Source organism: Engystomops pustulosus, chromosome 7 (assembly GCF_040894005.1).
Source record: "Engystomops pustulosus chromosome 7, aEngPut4.maternal, whole genome shotgun sequence".
Lineage (NCBI taxonomy): Eukaryota > Metazoa > Chordata > Amphibia > Anura > Leptodactylidae > Engystomops > Engystomops pustulosus.
Window position 1 is genome coordinate 105654835 of NC_092417.1, and position 20988 is coordinate 105675822.

General features: G+C 38.5%; 1 protein-coding gene across 1 annotated transcript in view; it reads left to right on the plus strand.

Moving 5' to 3' along the window:
- LOC140070705 (cadherin-8) overlaps positions 1–20988 on the plus strand; it is a 291808-nt gene that overhangs the window by 222868 nt on the left and 47952 nt on the right. The window contains exon 8 of the mRNA XM_072117492.1: positions 1584–1720. Within this exon, the coding sequence (XP_071973593.1) occupies positions 1584–1720 (137 nt within the window). The remainder of the gene's footprint in view (positions 1–1583; positions 1721–20988) is intronic.

Genomic DNA, 20988 nt, shown 5'->3' on the forward strand with positions numbered 1-20988 from the left:
GTGTAACAGTCTGACCAGAGGGTCTCTGGTAACACCCCTAGGAGCCCTTCTGCTTCATTTACCATAATTTTAGAAGTTCATTTTAGAGGGAAGAAGTTCATGGATGACAAAAATAGGATTGTCATAGTGTCAGAATCTATGATTAAGCTTGATTTTGATGGTAACCAGGGAATTTGTCACTTTACAGGGAATTTGTCACCAGTACTTCCACCAGTAAACTAAAAGCAGGTAGGGTATAGGCACACATCTATGGAACCCAAAACCCTGCTTCTGGTGTTTCCAGCTAGAGCCTGGTGACTTAGATATATATACATATAGGCATCCAGGTGACAAATATAAGGAGTCCAGGTGACAAATTCCCTTTAACAAAATAATCACAGCATGAATGGTTTTAGAAGGTATCCAAGAAACTAATCTTGAACCCTGTACCATGCAGAGAGTTAGTACAGGATTTCATTTCTCTGATGTTATTTATTTAAAGGTTGCTGCCAAAGCCACTAATGGCAATTAAATCAATGTGGGGAGTGCTGTGATTTTGGTGATGCTTGTAGCTCCATAATGTCACAGATCCTCCACCAATATGGTGGTGCCCATGCGGCACAGCTGGTCAGAGGCAGAGGCATTGATTTAAAAGTAGCTGGTGGGATTGCCAGTAGCATTTACATAGATAACACCCACGTTCTGTGCCAACACCAAAGGCAAAATGGAAATAGAAGGAATAATATTAGAGGGGTGGGCAACTTTCAATAAAGCTCTTCTAATAACTATTTCTCTGCATGTTTAGCTTTCTATGTATTTGCCTCCTTTGAAAGCTGCAGCCATTCCCTGTACTGAGCATGCTGCCCTCTGTATAATCAGATGGCTGCTCTCTGTAGAGACACTTGTGGACTCTCATGTGACCCCCCTTCATTCCACACACTGACTGGGGGGAGGGGTGAGCCATGAGACGGGAGGAAGCTCCCAGATCCACTTATTTAGCAGAGCCCAGGCATGGAAATAAAGAAGTATGCAGCCCCTGCAAACATTATGGACATGGATTATGTACAAGGCAGTAAAGGCAAACCTATGTAAAGTAATTGCCAACCTGTTTAGATATCATTCACTTCCCCCCATGTTAAACAATCAGTAAAGATCTCTTAAGCCGAGATCAATTTTCCAGCAAAACTGGAAATCCTTTTCTTGCTCAATAATATGAATTAACTGGAATAATCTACCAATAAATCACAGTGTTAAATATTATACTACTGAGGCGCCATTGTGATTAATTTGCATGGCATGCAGCGGGTTTGATATATTGTATCACGATAAATGTCGTAGATTGCATATTTATAGCTTGATTAATAACAGGTTTTAAACGTGTCATCAGCCAAACTTGAATCTGGCTCATAATTTCCTTATTGATGATGTCTATTTATCATGCTGCACTTGATTTACCGAGTGTTTGTGAAACATGTAACATATGCTGCCACAGAGTAAATAGCTGATGTTACTTCTGAAACTGCAAAATGATACAAAGTGATACAAAAATACATTTAATTATTTTTTCCTTCTTTTAATTAGTTTTTTTTTTTAATTATTTATAGGTTTTCTATCGATCGTCATACAGATCTTGACCGTCAATTTAATGTTAATGCAGATGATGGCAAAATAACATTGGCTACGGCATTAGACAGAGAGACGACTATGTGGCATAACATCACAGTGGTGGCAACAGAAACTAGTAAGTTCACAATTATTATTTCAAGGAATTTCAGGAGTTCATTGTACTTTTATTTTCAATGTGATGCTAGACCTTTAATCTATTTATAAATGTCAGATATCCCTTCATTAAATGTGTATGTTGGAATAAAGTTTGCATAAAATACAGAAATAAAATTGATACAGCAGAGTTGACAATTTGACATAAATATCTATGTAGTTACTGTTTGAAAATATGAATTATGTTAATTAGGGAGACTTATTTCAGTGATCATGTGACTCCATTTTCTGTATGTATATATCTATTGCTCACATTTGTCAATTGGCTTGAAAAAGGCTCTTGTTGAGATAAAAAGTAGCTGTTCACACCAGTATGGAATAAAAAGGATCACCTATCACTTTGACAAACTGGATTTTTACCATGGATTTTTATTAATGAAATCTGTGTCAAAGTCGATCTCCTATTGAATCCATGTGCCCTGCACATGGATTCAGGCACTGGACATACAATAATGTAACAAAGTGTATTAGTTCAGCCTGAAGTATTCATTTTTTTATCATAATTTTTATAGAATTTTTATCAGTTTAACAATTTTAAAACAATAAAACAGTAAAGAAGAAGGATTTAGGTAGGTCCCCGAGCTTGGGGCAGCTACCTTACATGGCATTTGCAGCATCAATAGTATTTTATACATAACTACTAAAAAGTTCACAAAATATGTCATAGTGAAACAGCAATAGGGGATACGGGGGTTGGGGGGGAGGGGATTAGAACAAAGGGCAATCCAAAGAACATTAAAAACATCATATGGGTAAACACATAAGATAACGTCCTATATTCATTGTCTCCACAACCTGTTAAAATTACACCCTGAAATGTGAGGGTACTCGGTTTAATCAAGGACAGAGAGATCCATATAATCTAATCACTTTTCGGAATGCCTCCTATATGTTTCAACTGACCCTGACCTTTTGGCAATGACATGGTCTAGAGTGCAATTGTATTGAACCTTGTGAATAACAACTCTCATTTTTGGGAGATTTGCACAGCCTAGCTATATTGGGTCTTGCAGTGATAAGGAAATGGAACACAGTTGACCGGTCTACTTTTGGCAGATTTATAAGTGTTTACAAGTGTTAATAAGGCCACTTGTGGATCCCAAGGGGGTGGGTATTTCAATACTTTTGTGATAAGGAACAGGATACTGCTCCAAAAAAGGGGTTAGAAAAGAGCAGAATCACTATATATGGAAAAGAGAGTCCATCTCTATTCTGCATCTCCAGCAAATACTCAATGTGGAAAGAGACATTTATGCTATCCTATACCAAATAAGGTACCATCTGTATAGGAGTTTCCTTGCTGTCTCCTAGGGGTTTATACATTTTGTCAATATGGCACTGGTAGCTAAAGCTATTTGCCACTGATGATCTAAAAAGGTAAGACTTAACTAATTTTCCCATTTTTCCTTATGAGGTAACAATGAGTTATTAAGCAGAGCTAAATAGGTGTCTGAGATACCCTTCCTCCTTCTATGGGAAAAGAAAAAATTAAGCTCATAATTAGATATTTCAATATGACTAGGTGGGTCAACTTTAGATAAAGGGTGGGGCAACTGCAGATACTTATAAAAGTCTTTGTGGGACAAAGAGAATTTTTGTGCTAAATCCAAAAATGGCATAAGTAGTGGTGGCTCAAAAATGGAGTCCAATGATAATACCCATTAAAGCAGATCTAAATCTGGGAGAATTTCAGAAATAGCTGAAAGAGGTAACTGATTTATGCACACAGGAGGTACAAAGTCATGGTGAAGTACTTGCTCCCAAATAAGTACAAGTAGCGAGACTGCTATTCCATAAAAGGGCTTGAAGGGACTCAGATACTATTAGACATTTTTTTCTATATAAACCCACAGTTTATCCTTATCCTTGAACCACCAGGCTTTAATTGGTTCAGCAGTTACAGCATGATAATAGGCAGTGATATCAGAGCACCCTAAGCCACCTTCGGCTGGGACGACCAAAACCTTTGATGAAAATTTTGCACTCTGTCCCTTCCATAAATATGACATGATTGCAAATTAACTAACATGGCTTTAGCGAGTATTATAGGAATATTGCTAACATAAAAAAGTATTTTATATAGGATTACCATCTTCAACGTAGCAACTCTCCCCAGCCATGAAATCGAGAAATGTGATTGCACATTCAGTCCACTTATAGGGATAGGTAACTTCCAGTCTTTTATGGATGAAATTCCCATATTTAGAATCAATGGCTTAGATGCATTGAGCTTTTACTAATAACTTTGGTCCCCCAACCAAGTACTTCACTGGATTAAAAAGGAATAGTATCCCATTGGGGCACATTTACTAAGGGTCTGAACACCGTATTTTCACGATTTTTTAAATTTTGCCCTGAATTGCCCCGTTTTTTTGGCACACGCGATCGGATTTAGCACATCGGCTTGCATGCGACACAAATCGGGGGGGGGGGGGGGGGGCGTGGACGTCGGACAACCCGACTGATTCGGAAAAATTGCAGAATTTAAAAAGCAAACTGTGTCCAGGAAGAAGAAGGTGAACTCTGGCAGACCTCAGCGGGAGAAGTGACAGATGCAGGAAATTGGACGCACGATCTTAGTGAATCACGGCAGACCTGAATCCCCGTCAGACAATGCACAGCGGGGATCGTGACGGGACATGTAAGTAAATATGCCCCATTATCTTTGAATAAACTAATATGGCGATCCCTCCCTCGACCAGATGTCATAAGGTTATTGTGGGTCATTTATTTTTTTTTATGACTTTTGTGACTATTTTGGCATATTTAATAACTTTGCAAATAAATTTGCGACTTGTAAAGTTAGCTGTAGAGATGAACGAGCACTAAACTGCTTGGATGCTCGTTATCCGAGACAAACTTTTCCTGATGCTCGAGTGCTCGTCTCGAATAACGAGCCCCATTGAAGTCAACGGGAGACTCGAGCATTTTTCAAAGGGACCATGGTTCGGGAATAAAATGTGTTATTTAATTGAAAAAGAATGTCTTCTCATAAGTTAGCAGATGTATGCAAACATCTGCAATCTATTCTTCACTGTTCCGCGCGTATATTATCTCCCGACAAGTTAGCAGATGTGAAGAACAGTGAAGAATAGAATAAAAACAGTGAATACAGTGAACACAGGATCATTCAAGTGAAAAACACAGTGAAAAACACAGTGAAGAATAGATTGCAGATGTTCAGCACATCTGCTTACTTGTCGGGAGATACACTGTCCCGGGATCCGCTCCTCTTCTTCCACTGAAGTCTCCCCGATCTTTCTGCGCTGCTCCCCGATGTCTCTCCGTGCTGCTGCCCCGATGTCTCTCCGTGTTGCTGCCCCGATGTCTCTCCGCGCTGCTGCCCGATGTCTCTCCGTGCTGCTGACCCGGTGTCTCTGTGCTGCTGCTCCCCGGTGTCTCTGTGCTGCTCCACGGTGTCTCTGTCCTTCTCCCCGGTGTCTCTGTGCTGCTCCCCGTGTTCTTCAATGTGTTCTTCACACATATATATTGTTTTTCACATACTACTTTGTTTGCACCGTTCCGCGCGTATCTCCCGACAAGTAAGCAGATGTGCCGAACATCTGTAATCTATTCTTCACTGTGTTTTTCACGGTGTTTTTCACTTAAATGATCCTGTATTCACTGTTTTTATTCTCTTCTTCACTGTTCTTCACTGTGTTTTTTTAATTAAATGCTCGATCTCGAGCAGGGGAAATACTCCTCCGAGCAACAAGCCGTTTCAAGTACCTTAATACTCGAACGAACATCAAGCTCGGACGAGTATACTCGCTCATCTCTAGTTAGCTGCACAATAATTTTTCAGTTTTCCGGCTGATATATCTTTAAAATCCATATATATTGAAATTTTGCAACAAATCATGATTAAAAAGTTGCTTATAAACTCCAGTGCTGACCAGGCATAGGGAAAACTATAGAAGGTATTTCAGAAGAATTTGAGACTCTTGTGTGACTTTTGTATGACTTTTAAGTTAAAAGTCACAAAAAAACCCACAGACTGCTGTCTGATATATCAACCTCTAAGGGCAAATTCACACAAACAAATGTCTGCTGGGTCGTAGCCGGGTGGACATACGCCCGGCGCCATGAGGAGGAGGAGGTTTGACCCCTACCATCTCCATAGAGATACACGGTGCCCCATACAGGGAAAGAAATGTTGTATATACATCCCCCATTCAGTCGTGCGAATGCAGCTTAAGATAAATCAAACAAGCCCAAAAACCAGAAAACCCAAGAAAAGATCCAGACTAAAGATAAATGACCCCCATTGAACTGTAAAATTCATTTTCCATATTTTATGTCCCTTAAACCCCAGGCTGAATAGGCCATGCAAACACATATATTTATACCAACATTTCTGTAGGTTAATATATTCCTATTGATCCAGCATGGACAAGTCAGTGAGCAATGCCTAATTTAGTTATTGCTTCAATTGTAAAAATTCCTGGGATCCATATTATCAGTTTAGTCATGTGGTCATATAATGACCTACTAAGAATTATATGGATTTGTTGTCTCACACTTCCTTTTTATGAAATCCCCTCACAGACTACTATCAAAGCTATAGTAGATTATAGATTATAAAGATGGAAAATTACAGTGCAGCCCCCTTAGATGTACTCCCTAGAAGTACCCCTCTGTCCTCTTGTAACACCCCCTTTCTCCTCTGTCCTCTTGTTACATCCCCTCCCTCCCCTGTCCTCTTGTTACATCCCCTCCCTCCTCTGTTCTCTTGTAACAACCCCTTCCTCCTCTGTCCTCTTGTAACACCCCTTTCCTTCACTGTCCTCTTGTAACACCCCCTTCCTCATCTGTCCTTTTGTAACAAGCCCTTCCTCCACTGTCCTCTTGTTACATCCCCTCCCTCCTCTTGTAACATCCCCTACCTCTTCTGTCCTCTTGTAACATCCCATTCCTCCTCTGTCCTCTTGTAACGTCCCCTCCCTCCTCTGTCCTCTTGTAACACCCCCTTCCTCATCTGTCCTTTTGTAACAAACCCTTCCTCCACTGTCCTCTTGTTACATCCCCTTCCTCCACTGTCCTCTTGTAAGATCCCTTATCTCCTCTGTCCTCTTGTAACATCCCTTCGCTCCTCTGTCCTCTTGTAAGATCCCTTATCTCCTCTGTCCTCTTGTAACATCCCTTCGCTCCTCTGTCCTCTTGTAACACCCTCTTTCTCCTCTGTCCTCTCGTAACTTCCCCGCCCTCTTCAGTCCTCCTGTAACACCCCCTTCATCCTCTGTCCTCTGCTAAACATATCCCCTGCACACGTGTTATTCACACCCCTTTCTGTGCTGCAGTGTAGCAGGTGGAGTCTGCAGGTGTGTACGGGGATGTATTTACAAGAGGGCAGAGGGCAAAGGGGATGTTCCAGAGCTACTGACTCATTATCAGTATCTGACTATCGACATACAGAGCGACTCACTAAAGTAAATGAGGTAAGACTTTCAGTTTGGGGGGGCTAGATGTGCCTGGCAGGTTCCATATAACAAAAGATTGATATTTACAGTGTGGCTCTAGGTAAATCAGCAGGTAATTACTGACTATATAACAATTTAGGTTTCTGAACAGCAAAGGACCGAGCGCTTTTTATTACTACTACTATGGTATTGTTGAAGGTGAAAGTAATAGTCAATAAGGTTTGGGAATGTTTTCTAAGCCATGCTTTTAATTGGCAGTACAAGAAAGCTTTCTGCATACATACATGATCTTTTTTTAAAATATGTACCAGACGGCTTGTTTATTTACTTTTTTACTTTTTAATTAGAAGTTGTCCAATTAAAACACCAATTATGAGTTTTATGGACAACTAAGCAGCGATATGTTCTATTTGCATTGTTAGTTCATATTGGCAGTATGACTGTGCGTTTTATATACAGTCATGATAACACATATGATTGTAGTTCCTTATAATTAGAACAAGATGGCAATATTTGAAATTTTATAATTCCACTAAAAAAAATCAATACAATCCAATTATGTGAAGAACTAGTGAGATCATTAAAAGAGTCACTTACAGAAATGTGCTACTTGGACAAATTAGCCTGTGTTGATATTTGAGCACATACCAAGCAGCTACTTCTGCCATGAATTTGTTGCCAAGGAAGAAAAAAAATAAAAATATAAGTAAAACTTTGTTACAGTATAATTGGGTTGAGGAATAATTTTGTGCCATTTTGAAATATAATTGAGTCAAAATAAAGAAATATTAAGAAAATTGCCTGTAATGAAATCTTCAGAGTAGGAATAGTCTTACAGATTGTTATTGTACATGTTTTAAAGTTATATATATATATACAGTTGGTCCCCTACTCAAGAACACCCGACCTACAGACGGCCCCTATTTACAAACAGACCTTTGGATGTTGATAATTTAATGTTGGGTTACAATAGACAACTATAACAAGTACGAAAGGTGTCTGCAATAAATCTTTATTGTTAAACCGGGAGACCGAAACATTTTTTTGTATGGATCTACAATTATAAAATATACAGTTTTGACATACAAACTCAACTTAAGACCAAACCTAGAGAACCTATCTGGTACGTAACCCGGGGACTGCCTGTATATTAAAATTAATAGTTTTATGGCTTTATTCATTTTTAAGCTATCATAGCAAATTTGCTTTTAAAGGTGTGATGGTATTATTATTTCTTATTTATAAAGTACTATTAATACTGTGGTGCAGCACAATTAGGAAGGGATAAGAGGCAATCCTAAAAAGATGGGTGTCAGCACCTGTCCACCAAACGCGCAACCACAACCAGGCTAGCTGTCAGACTAGGTAAGTGGTGGCGAACTCACCCTGCGACGTCCCTGCGGGCTAAGGCCCTACCTAAAGCAGATAAACCGCCCTGATAAGGGCAAACCCACTATCAGGAACCTAACTGATGGTCGGATTTGCACAGAAAAATGTACTGTAAAGCATAAGACAAAAAACTTCATTAGATATTTGAAAAAAATCTTACAAGGAGTAAAATACAAGGAACAGACATTTACACACTGAGAGAGAACCAGCTAATGCTGAGGAGGAGGTCTAAAAACATCAAGGAGGCATAGAGAATGAAAAAGTGTTTTGTAGATGAATGACGTCAATCTAAAGTGCCAGCATAAACAATAGTAAGGTAAAGGTAGTAGTAAATGGTAGAGTCATATGTAACAATTACCTAGGCACCAAGAGTATACAGCCTGCAAGATAGATGAACACCCCGATGTGCGTTTCGGCACGCTGCCTTCGTCAAGGGGTGTTCGACGAAGGCAGCGTACCGAAACGTGCGTTGCTGAAATGCAAGGTGCAGGGTGTGGCTCAGAAAATCCAAGCCCCAATTCACACACAAATAAACACCTCTATTCCGCCAACTACGAATAGTGCAACATAGGCACGGACGTTACAATGGGTTTTCAGTTTACTTTTGAAGGTTTGGAAGGTTGAAGTATTTTCAATGTGGTATCCTTACCAAGCAAGCTATCTCAGAGATATTTTATATATTACAGGAATGTATTGTCAAGTACCGGACAAAATTGCAGCGTTTCCTGTGCTCTATGAACAACATTATGAACAACGTGATTTTCTGTATAGGAGCTTGATGTTCAGAAGTAGTAATAGCCTGGAGTTGATTTACAGAGGTCTGACTTAATCTTTTGTCAGTAGTGAATATAATGATGTTGTTTCCATTGGGGATGTTGTCTTCTATTGTAATTGAGATGACAGATAAATATTTAAATGTAATATTCAAAAAGAATTTAAACTTGGATAAGTAATTTTCCGATGACAATTTTCTGTTAAAGACATTTCATTACAATACACTATATAAAATGCAATACTTTTGCAATATGGAAAGGTAGTTCATGTGTACCTGGTACTCCCTGACAGAAAGAAGAAGTCTTGAAATCCCTATGTTATGTGTCAAAAACCTGTCCAACAAACACAAGCTGGGTCAGACTGAGTAAGCGGTGGCAAACTAACCTTGAAACATCCCTGCATGGCCCTGCCCACAGCAGATAATGCGGCCTTGATAAGGGCAATCCTGCTAGCAGGAACCTGCTAGCAAACCCTGAGAGACCTTGCAAAGGGATAGGACAGGTAACAAGAAGTCAAGTGTTCACAAAAGCACAAACATATCAAGCAAATCTAAACACTAGTCTGAGTCAGGAAAAGCAGAGTCACACTTGAAGAGACAAGACATAGAGACACAAACAACAAAATAATAGCAAAGTAAGCCAAAACTGGGCCAAATCCAAAATTGTGACAAAGCGTAGATTCACATAGTAAAAGAGTGGTAGATTAAATGTAGCTAAGATCAGACACACTGAATAGCAAAAAAAGCAATAGCACTTGATATAAACAAAGAGTAGACTCAAATAACCAGCACCCTCTGATGAAACTGGGCAGAATATAAAGATGGTAATTGGCATTGCCACAAGCGACTGGTTAAGCCATTCATCACCTAAGCCACAGTTACAGACAAAACAAACTGAAACTTACACCCAGCTTTACCTAATGAAATATGCTGAATGGGAGCATTCAAAGGCAGCCTAGGGTGTGGGTTTCAAGCACAAAGCCTGAAACCTGAACCCATTCAGAGCAATGCAGCAAGTTCTGACATTATGCCTATAATATCAGAATTATAGTTATAGGACAAATTAGTCTTTACCTGTTAGCAACAAATAAACATTACCTTTCAAAATATGTTCATCATCCTTTAGGCCAAATATCATAACATATGAGTTATTTTATATCTTTAAAATATAGACTATAAATCTAAGTGGCAAAGTTTTAGTGGTAGGTTCACTCCTGGATGAAGCATATGTATCTGTAATTACACGGTCTATCTAGAGTAGTGAAAGTATAAAATCCACTCTACCTTGTATTACGGATCGCAGCTTTCTGATCTTACCCTATTTATTCTGTTTCATATTACATTTGTGCCTAAGAGGTTAAAATCTTGTCTGCAACATCCCATTTTATATTCTTACTGTGTTCAAATGGGCAACAACCAAGAGGGTGCCTGAGGCTAGTTAGCGGTACTTAGAGTATTTTAGGATGTTGTACGAAGTGGGGAAGGAAATACTTTTTTCTATGTCAGAGTGTTGATATGGGTCAGAATTAATTAACTGTCTATATTTTATGCTGCAAAGTTTTACTTAAAAATGACTTCAGTGCTGAATACATTTGGCGCCTCTATGTAAGAAGCCCAGCTTAAGATGCAGTATAGATGAATCATGATTGAGCATGCTTGATTTACAATTCAGTTCACCTTACAATATACCGGAGAACATCTTTGCATGTCAATACAATCGTTTCACAAAAAGCTGTTTTATTTAGATGGAGAGGTGGAATGCTTTGAATTTTAATTTCGACATCATACGTATTTGTACAAGTAATGTTACTTGAAGGAGATCATGATAGAAATACTTATTTTTTAGAAAGCAGAAGCTCAAGTTAGGTTATTAGAAATGGATAGGATGCAATTCTTATGTGACTTATTTAGAGTTCATTCAGAAGACAGCTTTGTAATGTCATGTATGTGCCCAATCAGTTGCATTTATGCCATATGCATAATGCATATATTTCATAATGAATATATTTCATACATCTCTTAGGTGCCTAAAGAGACATTTACCCGGAAATTTACAGTATATATTCTCCTCTTGTTATACAGTTCAAACTATTGATTTCTGGAAATATTGTAATGCATTATTTCCCCTTTGGTGGTCCTACAGGGAAATTAAAATTTGCTATCAGATTCCCCCACACTTGAAGGTTGATTTGGAAGAGTTCCATAACTTGGATATTTTATCATTTGGATACCATTTTTACAGAGAATGTGTGAACAGAACAACCATTTTAAAGACCTGTAGCTTTTTTTTTTATAATAATTACATAAAACTTACCTGCCCCATTGGTTCCATTACAACTTCATGGCAGCTTCCATTTGTTTCTTGACATATGACAACCCCTTAAAGTATCCTTATAAAGCATACTAGGTGCACCAAGTGGTCATAGATAAGTTAAGTCTCACAGGCTGAGCCCTCTCCATAGCCGGTAAGTCTTTGCTGCATATAGCAGCAAAGGCTTACCGGTAACACCTGCTAGCACCGATCGCGGGTGTTTTCACAGCGATAGCGGCGCATACTCACCCTCGATGTCTACTCACCCTCGATTCTGGTCCCGATGTCTGCGCGGCTCGTCTTCAGTCTTCCGCGCCGTCTTCTTTCTTCTGCTGGGCGCCGCCATGTCTTTCCCCGGGGCGGCGCCTAGTATGAAGTCAGCAGCGGCGCGTCATACTAGGCGCCTGCCGGGGAAGATCAATGGCGGCACCCAGCAGAAGAAAGAAGACGGCGCGGACATCGGGGGAGCAGCGCAGCACATCGGGGCCACCGGAGGGTGAGTATATAAGTTTATTTATTTTTTAATGCTGGGCTGTGCTGTATACTACTGGGGGCTGTGCTGTATACTACTGGGGGCTGTGCTGTATACTACTGGGGGCTGTGCTGTATACTACTGGGGGCAGTGCTGTATACTACTGGGGGCAGTGCTGTATACTACTGGGGGCAGTGCTGTATATTACTGGGGGCAGTGCTGTATACTACTGGGGGCTGTGCTGTATACTACTGGGGGCTGTGCTGTATACTACTGGGGGCTGTGCTGTATACTACTGGGGGCAGTGCTGTATACTACTGGGGGCTGTGCTGTATACTACTGGGGGCAGTGCTGTATACTACTGGGGGCAGTGCTGTATACTACTGGGGGCTGTGCTGTATACTACTGGGGGCAGTGTTGTATACTACTGGGGCAGTGCTGTATACTACTGGGGGCAGTGCTGTATACTACTGGGGGCAGTTCTGTATACTACTGGGGGCTGTGCTGTATACTACTGGGGGCTGTGCTGTATACTACTGGGGGCTGTGCTGTAATGGTAATGTTGTTGTTGTATTCCTTATGTTTATGAGCGACAGTTTTCCTGCTGTATACCTGCATGTCATAAGAATTTAAATTAAAAAAAGGACCATGTTAAATTCAAATCTGTTTTTTTTTTAATTTTTACCAGTGTTTTGTATGCGTTGGAAAAGGGGTAGTCTTATACGGCGAATATATCTTAAACTCTATATTTTGAACAGGAAAGTAGGGGGGTCGTCTTATACACCAGGTCGTCTTATACGCCGGAATATACGGTAGTTAAATAATTTTGACATTTTCCAAATTCTGGCCAAAACATAATTAAATAAACTTATCTACTTACTTTAAATGTGTATCACACTTTACATGAAGCTACCTGTTGAATGACAACAAGCAGAGATCTAGAAAACCATGGGGAATTGATACAGAAAGTATATGGAGAATTGTATAATTGTTCATTACACAGACAATATTAATTATTTACTGAAATATCTAAGGAAGGCTGTGAAAGCCATGAAATGCACCTGCCATTAAAGTTTTCCAAACATATGTTATAATAAAGACAAGAATCAGAACTATGAAACCCTGATGTATCTGCTCTAGAGATGAGCGAGTATACTCGTCCGAGTATACTGCTCGGTCGAGTATTAGCATACTCGGACCAGCTCGTTACTCGGACGAGTATCTCGCCGGCTCGAGATCGAGCAGTAAATTAATAAAATAAATTGAATAAAAGTATTTTTATTGTAAAAAAAAAAATATTACACATGTTTGCAGATGTTTTACTTGTAAGAACACATTGAAATAACACTATTCTTCACTTTCCAGGTGTTCGCGCGTGTCTCCCGCTAAGTTAGGAGATGTTCAGAACATCTGGAATGTGAAGAATATTGTTCTTTCAATGTGTTCTGCCCTTAAATGGTCCTGTATTCACTGTTTTTAATGTTTTAATTCTATTCTTCACTTTGCAGCTGTGCGCGCGTATCTCCGAACCTATCGGGAGACACGCGCGCACACCTGCAATGTGAAGAATAGAATTAAAACATTAAAAACAGTGAACACACGAACATTTAAGTGCAGAACACATTTAAATAACACTATTCTTCACTTTGCAGCTGTGCGCGCGTATCTCCGAACCTATCGGGAGACACGCGCGCACACCTGCAATGTGAAGAATAGAATTAAAACATTAAAAACAGTGAATACAGGACCATTTAAGTGCAGAACACATTGAAAGAACAATATTCTTCACATTCCAGATGTTCGTGCACATCTCCTAACTTAGCGGGAGACACGCGCGAACACCTGCAAAGTGAAGAATAGTGTTATTTCAATGTGTTCTTACAAGTAAAACATCTGCAAACATCTGAAATTTTTTTTTTTTTTTGCACTGTTCTTTTACTGTTCAGTTTTATTAAAAAAATGCTCGAGTCTCCCATTGACTTCAATGGGGCTCGTTATTCGAGACGAGCACTCGAGCATCTGGAAAAGTTTGTCTCGAATAACGAGCACCCGAGCATTTTAGTGCTCGCTCATCTCTAATGTGCTCCTTTATTGCTTTATTTCACTACACCATCTAGAGAAAAAGCTGTTTCTTCTACTCGGTTTTGGAAAATGTCAGCAAATGCTACTCCTTCACACCTCTCCCGAAAAATGTCAGTTAGACCTTCCACTGAAAGTGAATGTAAACTCTAAAAGTGCTTTCTTATCTCTGAAACACAGTAATAATCTTTACAAAGAATTACACTCTGTAACGCTATGTAATTATTGTAAATTGCTTTGAAAATGTATAGCTTTTATATGTCTGTATCTATCAACTAACATCACGCTGGGCCTTGCTAATCCTTGTTGTCTTCTCCATTTCTGAAGGATGTAAATGATTGTATCTTGTAGCCAGTGTTAATGTATGGTTGACTATATATCCCTTCTAACTAGGTGCCTGATTGTTGTCCTTCTCTCTTTATGTCTTTAAATACATCAGTTCTGTTGTTACCTGCTATGGGTATCAAAGTGCATGGACCATTATAGAAGAAACAGTTATAAAGAACATCTGTCATTGTAATTTATATCTTAAATTGTATTTTATCTTAAACGAAATCATCTTGAAATTTTGCATTGTGGAGAAAGATTGTTTGTCTTGTCACTTGTGATGTTATGCACAGTATGTATCATACAATATATCACCTACTATGTGCAAATATTGTGCAGGCAATAAATCGAGGAAATAAGTTAGATATATTTTATAACTTGACATAGAATAGCAGTATCTTTGCTCCTTTATCCCTGTAACAATATTACAATAATATGTAATATAGTCTGTTCAGCTCTGAGGCCTCCATAGACTTAGGCCTCGCAGTAGACATTAAAATGGTTGTCTGATTATTTTTTATTTATTTATTTTTTTAAACATGGGTCTTTACTTGTTACATTAATCTTAAGGTATCCCACTACAGTGACAAGTATTCTGTGATTCCATTACAGAAAAAAAAATCCTCAGTACACAATTGACAAATGTAACCAATAGGACAATACTATTCTATGTTCTAAATAAGAGATGGTAGCAGGAAATAGATGAGTCTTTTTTATGAGCAGTGGCATTGATGTATTATAATTTTGTGTAGGTTTGGCATTGTTGTGGTGAAGTTGAGATACAAATGCTATTTTTTCAACTTATTACTGCACCATATGAACGTAGGACAGTGCAAGGTCACTTGACCCTGCTTGCTCCAAATTCACTGGTTTTCACAATAGGACTGAATTCCTGTTTTGTGACTTTATGTTTAGGCGCAAGTTTTGGTGCAAAATGATGCCAGTGGCTACCCTGGTCTATGTGCAGAGACTTTTGACTTTTCATATAACTGCCGCATACAACCAACATAGCATAAGACACTACCAGCAGATTTATCAAGAGCCAAAGCCATTTAAATTAACTTAACGGCAGCAGATCTACAAAGACATGCATATAACCGTTGTAAGGAGCCAGCCTAATGCTACATTAGCCCCACAGAATTTCCTATAAATTAATTATCATATAACACATGGCCAATCCTTTCTGTAGAATAACGGTTCTTTTTTAAAAAAGCATACAAAAAAGACATACATAGAACAGTTGCAAGGAGCCGGCCTAATGATAAATTACCCCCATAGAAATTCCTATAAATTACTGACCATACAATACAGAGTAGTAAACTCAGTAGACAGCACAGAATATTAAACTCTAGAGTCAGATGGCCCAGATTAGATTCAGTCCATGATCCTGTATAGTTTACCTGGACTGGGTTCGTATAAAGCAAATATGATGCCCTTACGGAGCCAAAAGCAAGCTGGAAACATAACCAAAAAATGAACAAGATGAAAAATACAACAAGGGAAAACATGGAGCTTTTTCACGTGGGTAGAGCCAGGATGCAGAGTTGAATCCTCGCCTCCCCAGCCGTTTTGTCTGCACTAGAAATGTGAAATCTGACTTTATTTATTTATTTTAATTTTTTTTAATTAACAATTTTTTATTTATTATTTTCTTATATTACAAAAAACATACAGAATTTTAACATCCAAAAAACTGTCATAACCAAATACAAAAAATTAAAAACTTTTCCAACATACTGCAAAACCTGTTTGGTATGTGATCCTAAAATTATTTGTGCAACAACATAGAAAAATAGTATTTTAATGAAAGAGGCTCTTTAAAATGTGAATTGATAATCATACCTTCTGTTACACCGTCTACTCACTGAGCACATCCTTTCCAAGCATAGGCTGTTCATTCATTTGTGCTGTCTGCAAGGTATACACAGCAATCTGGTCTGCTTATTTGTTGTTAACTTATGAAGAAGAACAAATGACATAAGGAATGGCTGAACAGCTTTTTTCTGTCCTTTGTCTTTTTTACTGTGGCTTGTGCTGTTTATGTTTGTTTTCTATTATTTGTGTCTCGCTTGGTGAGTTTAACTTTCCCTGTTAGTCAATTAGTCAAGGGAAACAATTCTTTGTTCTTTCATTGACAGAGTAGATTTCTAGCTATCGTGATACTAAGAATTAGAGTTTCACACGGATAACAGGAAAAGAAAATATTATAATAATAACGGGAAGCTCAGGTTGAAATTCAGCTAGGATGAAAAGTAAGAATAGATTACGCTCATTATACTGCATTTCAAGTAGCGAGGAGAAAATTTGTGATTTTGTTCGGAAGTCTTTCCATGAACCTTTAGAGAGATAAAAAAATAAAAAGTAAGTAGAGGTGACTAAGAAATGTGAAAACTGAAAAAATATAATTTAAAAATGCAAAACGTAACTGTAATGAGGTAGTGTAGCACCAGACTGATGGCTGTACTGTGATTGTCTACACTTTCAAAGACTCGTGCTATGCAAACTAATGGATCTTCTTGAAAGAAAGCTTGGAGGTTGTTATATTTTAATACTTGCACCTTCTTTAAGGAAGAACAGGAAAATAATTCTTATAGGCTGTTTCAAACTGATTCAGGGAAGGCCAGTTGTCTACTAATTTGGCACTATAAGTAAAATTTGCACATAAGTACAACTATGCATGATATATATGCATTGGGATGTAAAACAACTTTGCATATTATCTTAAATATCTATGGGAAACTTTCTTTGCTTTCCTCCTGAATTAAGCCTACTCTTCTACCAGTTTTACTTCTGACTATGCTGATTTATCTTATAATCCGTAGAGTTATGAACAAGATAAAAGACTGCAAGAGGAGAGGGGCTACTGTTTCCTGCTCACAGAGAAGGAAGGGGAGGGAGATCATGTGGCTGCGATCTTTGTGTGTTACAGAGAGAGGTATAGCAGGCTAAGTGTATGCAGTGATGTGGATGCAGAAGTGTCATACACAAATTATTGAGGCAGAAGATCTCCCCTGTTCCTTACCGGTCCCTGCATCCCAGTCTGTATTTCTATTGAACTTTCTCTTTTTTTCTCTGAACCTCATGTTGCATCCCTCCCTCAGCTTTTACTTTGTACTTTCTGTGCATTGTAGGGAAGCAAATAACCCTTAATACTCACACAGCTCAGATTATACACTTCATGTAAGTTTTTAACTGCTGGTTTCTACTACTTATAACATGTGGCATGCGTCTCCAAGCGAAAGTTGCAGGGCTAGTCACCATATAGTTACTGCATCTGATTTACTTGTATATATCACTGGATTTTCTGATAAATTACTGAATGAAGGAACACAAAGTATTGTGGGAAGTATAGGGCAACCTCAATTAACCTCAATTAACCTCAAGATACTGCCCACTTCACTGCAGCTGAAGAAGATTTTTGACAAGTGTCTTCAGAACAGAAAATGACATAGCACTAGAAAGCACACAAGGAACACAATGTGAACATAATTCTGTTTGTTTTCAAAGGTGGAATCACATATGACAATATGGTAAAGATCTTTGTAACATTGGAGTTACACTTAAAATACATGTGTCAAGAACCTACAGTTGGGCAGATTGGGTCAAATTTATCAAAAAGGTCTCAAGACAAGCAAGACAACTCAGAATTATATGTATTAAAGTGACTGATTCTGAATGATAAACTTGCCACTGTTTAAAGAGAGATGGTCACCCACTAAACTATCCTACCAAGACCTTCAGGTAGGGTATCAAATGTATCAAATAGTTGAACCGGCACAACACGGGAGACGCCACAGGAGTACAGGTCCCCAATGTTGCTTCCTCTATTGGATAAAATGTCACATACACGAGGATAATGGCTGGTTAATGTATTTCGACGGGATCCGTCTTAATCATAACCGTCTTCTTTTCACTTTTAGTGAATTTTGGTTCAGTGATGTACAGAGCTGGAGATACAGGCAGTTAAAGACACATAATTTATCCCACACTATTGTAATACACCTGCATATGATGTAAACCCTGTATAATTGCCCTACAGCCCACTCCACCTGAGGTTGCGATTGTGTAAGAGAGAAAATCACAAATCTTTCATTCCCCATGTATATCACTGGTCATATAGCTTACAGAAGCACATGACTGATATAATCTGAAAGATGAGATTCAAGCATACTATAGTGTAGAGGCTATACAAAGGAAGATACAGGCTTCTAAATTTACACCCCCCTCCCCTGCAGTCTGGTTTATACAAAGTAATTTTTACATGACTTTGGAGGTGATTTTACAAAAAAGTTCTAGAAAGGAAATTTCATTTCCTACCTTGAAGGGAGGCTAGTAGGTTAATGGGGTAAAATGTTGGTAAATGAATCCCTTTATAATTTTTAGTTTGATTGTTCACCTTTTGCACCTATTAGTTGGTGCAGAACAATCTGCCAATGTTTTTCTGAGGGCAACTGGCTTTTGGTGCATGAGGTTTACATTTTTGGTAAAAATTAAAACAGAATTCATCATAACAGATTGATAAATTGTCACCATTAAGTTTGAGATCATCTGGATCAGAGTAGCTCTGTATAGTGGATGGAATCCAGACTATGGGTTTACTGTTCATATTCAGGGGACACATATCTATGGGGAAGACTAATGACTTTATAAATAATAGGTGTCTCCTTGCATATATATTTCCATAGGCCCCCATGGTTAATTGTAACACTCATTCCAGCATAAAAAGAAGGGCAGCTACTACACTTTCCATGTTCATGTAGGTGATATTAAATTGATTTTGCTAATTATTCATTGTAACTAGATGCAATTATAGGATGTGAATGGAGAACACATATACAATCATTGCTCCATAAGAATGTTTTATTATTTACCCATATGTAAAGAAGTGTGCAATAAAATTTGGGATAATGAAAAAGTAAGAGCTGCAGATCTTGAAATGTGGGTACAGACTAACCACCCACTAGAAAAAGTATTACAATATCAAACTTCATGAAAGAAGGTATTTGATATTGTTCCTTTTTAAAGTGATATATCTATTAGCACACAATATATTGTATAAGGATCTTTCGAGTAATGTTATATTCTGCTTTTATTGTTTGATTCCAAACAGAAGTGCAGATTGAATGCTGTTGAACCTTCTGTATGATATCTTTATTCAATTTAATGAAAATAAAAGACAAGCTGGAGGGTAACAAAAAAGGTTCAACCTCTAAATTTAGTGTAATACCTTTCTGTAAAATAGAGTTTTCAGCCTATCCATTCATAAAGCCCAAATGTAATTGAAACTTTATTCCGTGAGTTTTCTATGATAGGTGATACTTTGTTCAGATCCTCGCTATCTACTTACCTTTCTGACATTTGAAAAATAGGATTCAGCATGAAAATAGTCCCTGTGAAACCAATTTCAATTTTGCAGCCAGGCTTGTGGAATATAAGAGAGATAGAGAGGTGAGAAAATACGAGAATCCATTAATTGTTAATTCCCATTTTGGCTAAAACCCATTTACCTTTCCTGATAACATAGAACACTCCACCACAAGCCAACCTGCTCTTTCTTGGATGCTAAAGCAGTGGCTGAGAGCAGAGGAATTTGCCCATTAATAAAACCATATAGCACTCTGCAATCTACTGTATGACGGCTCCCATGGGACTTGGATGGAGTCTGAATTAACCTTTGCGTAGCATGAAACAAAGAAACTGTTTGGAAGTCTTTTATTGCTTTAATGTAATAGGCTTTTCAGCATTAAATAGAATGAAATTTTGATTGTTGAGTATTTTTAGAAAACTATCCACCTAGAGTACCCTTGTGTTAATAATATAATCAAAGATCATCGCCCTCTTTATGGGCAATTTAAATTCAATTTAACTACAATATTAAAGTGTTAACATGTCCACCATAGGCATCCTGCCGATTAGCACCTCCCATTCATTGTTCATTCGAGATCTCTAGCTCATTTCTACTCCAGTGACAACTGTTAAGCATTGGTGACATATGATCAGGGCTGGTTTTAGGTAAAGTGGGGTCCTGGCCAAAATGTAAATTTTTAAAATGGGCCCCAAATGTTAAACTACTGTACCAACTGGTTTAAATAAATTAGGTAATTTTGTGTTGACATAGAAATAATTTAAAATAAAGTATATATTGGAGTATAAGCCGACCTAAGTATAAGCCGAGGCCCCTAATTTTACTACAAAGACCCAGAAAAACCTATTGACTCAAGTATAAGCCGAGGGTGGGAAATGCATTGGTCACAGCCTCCCCATTATATAGCCTGCCGGACCCTTCCCCATAGTGTATAGCCAGCACCTGCCACCCAGTATATAGCCTGCCAGCCCATATCCCCCATTATATAGCCAGCCCCCTGCCCCAGTATATAGCCAGCCCTTTGCCCCAGTATATAGCTATCAGCGGGGGAAGCGAAAAGGTGAGTTTTGATATATATTCTTTTTACTCGAGTAT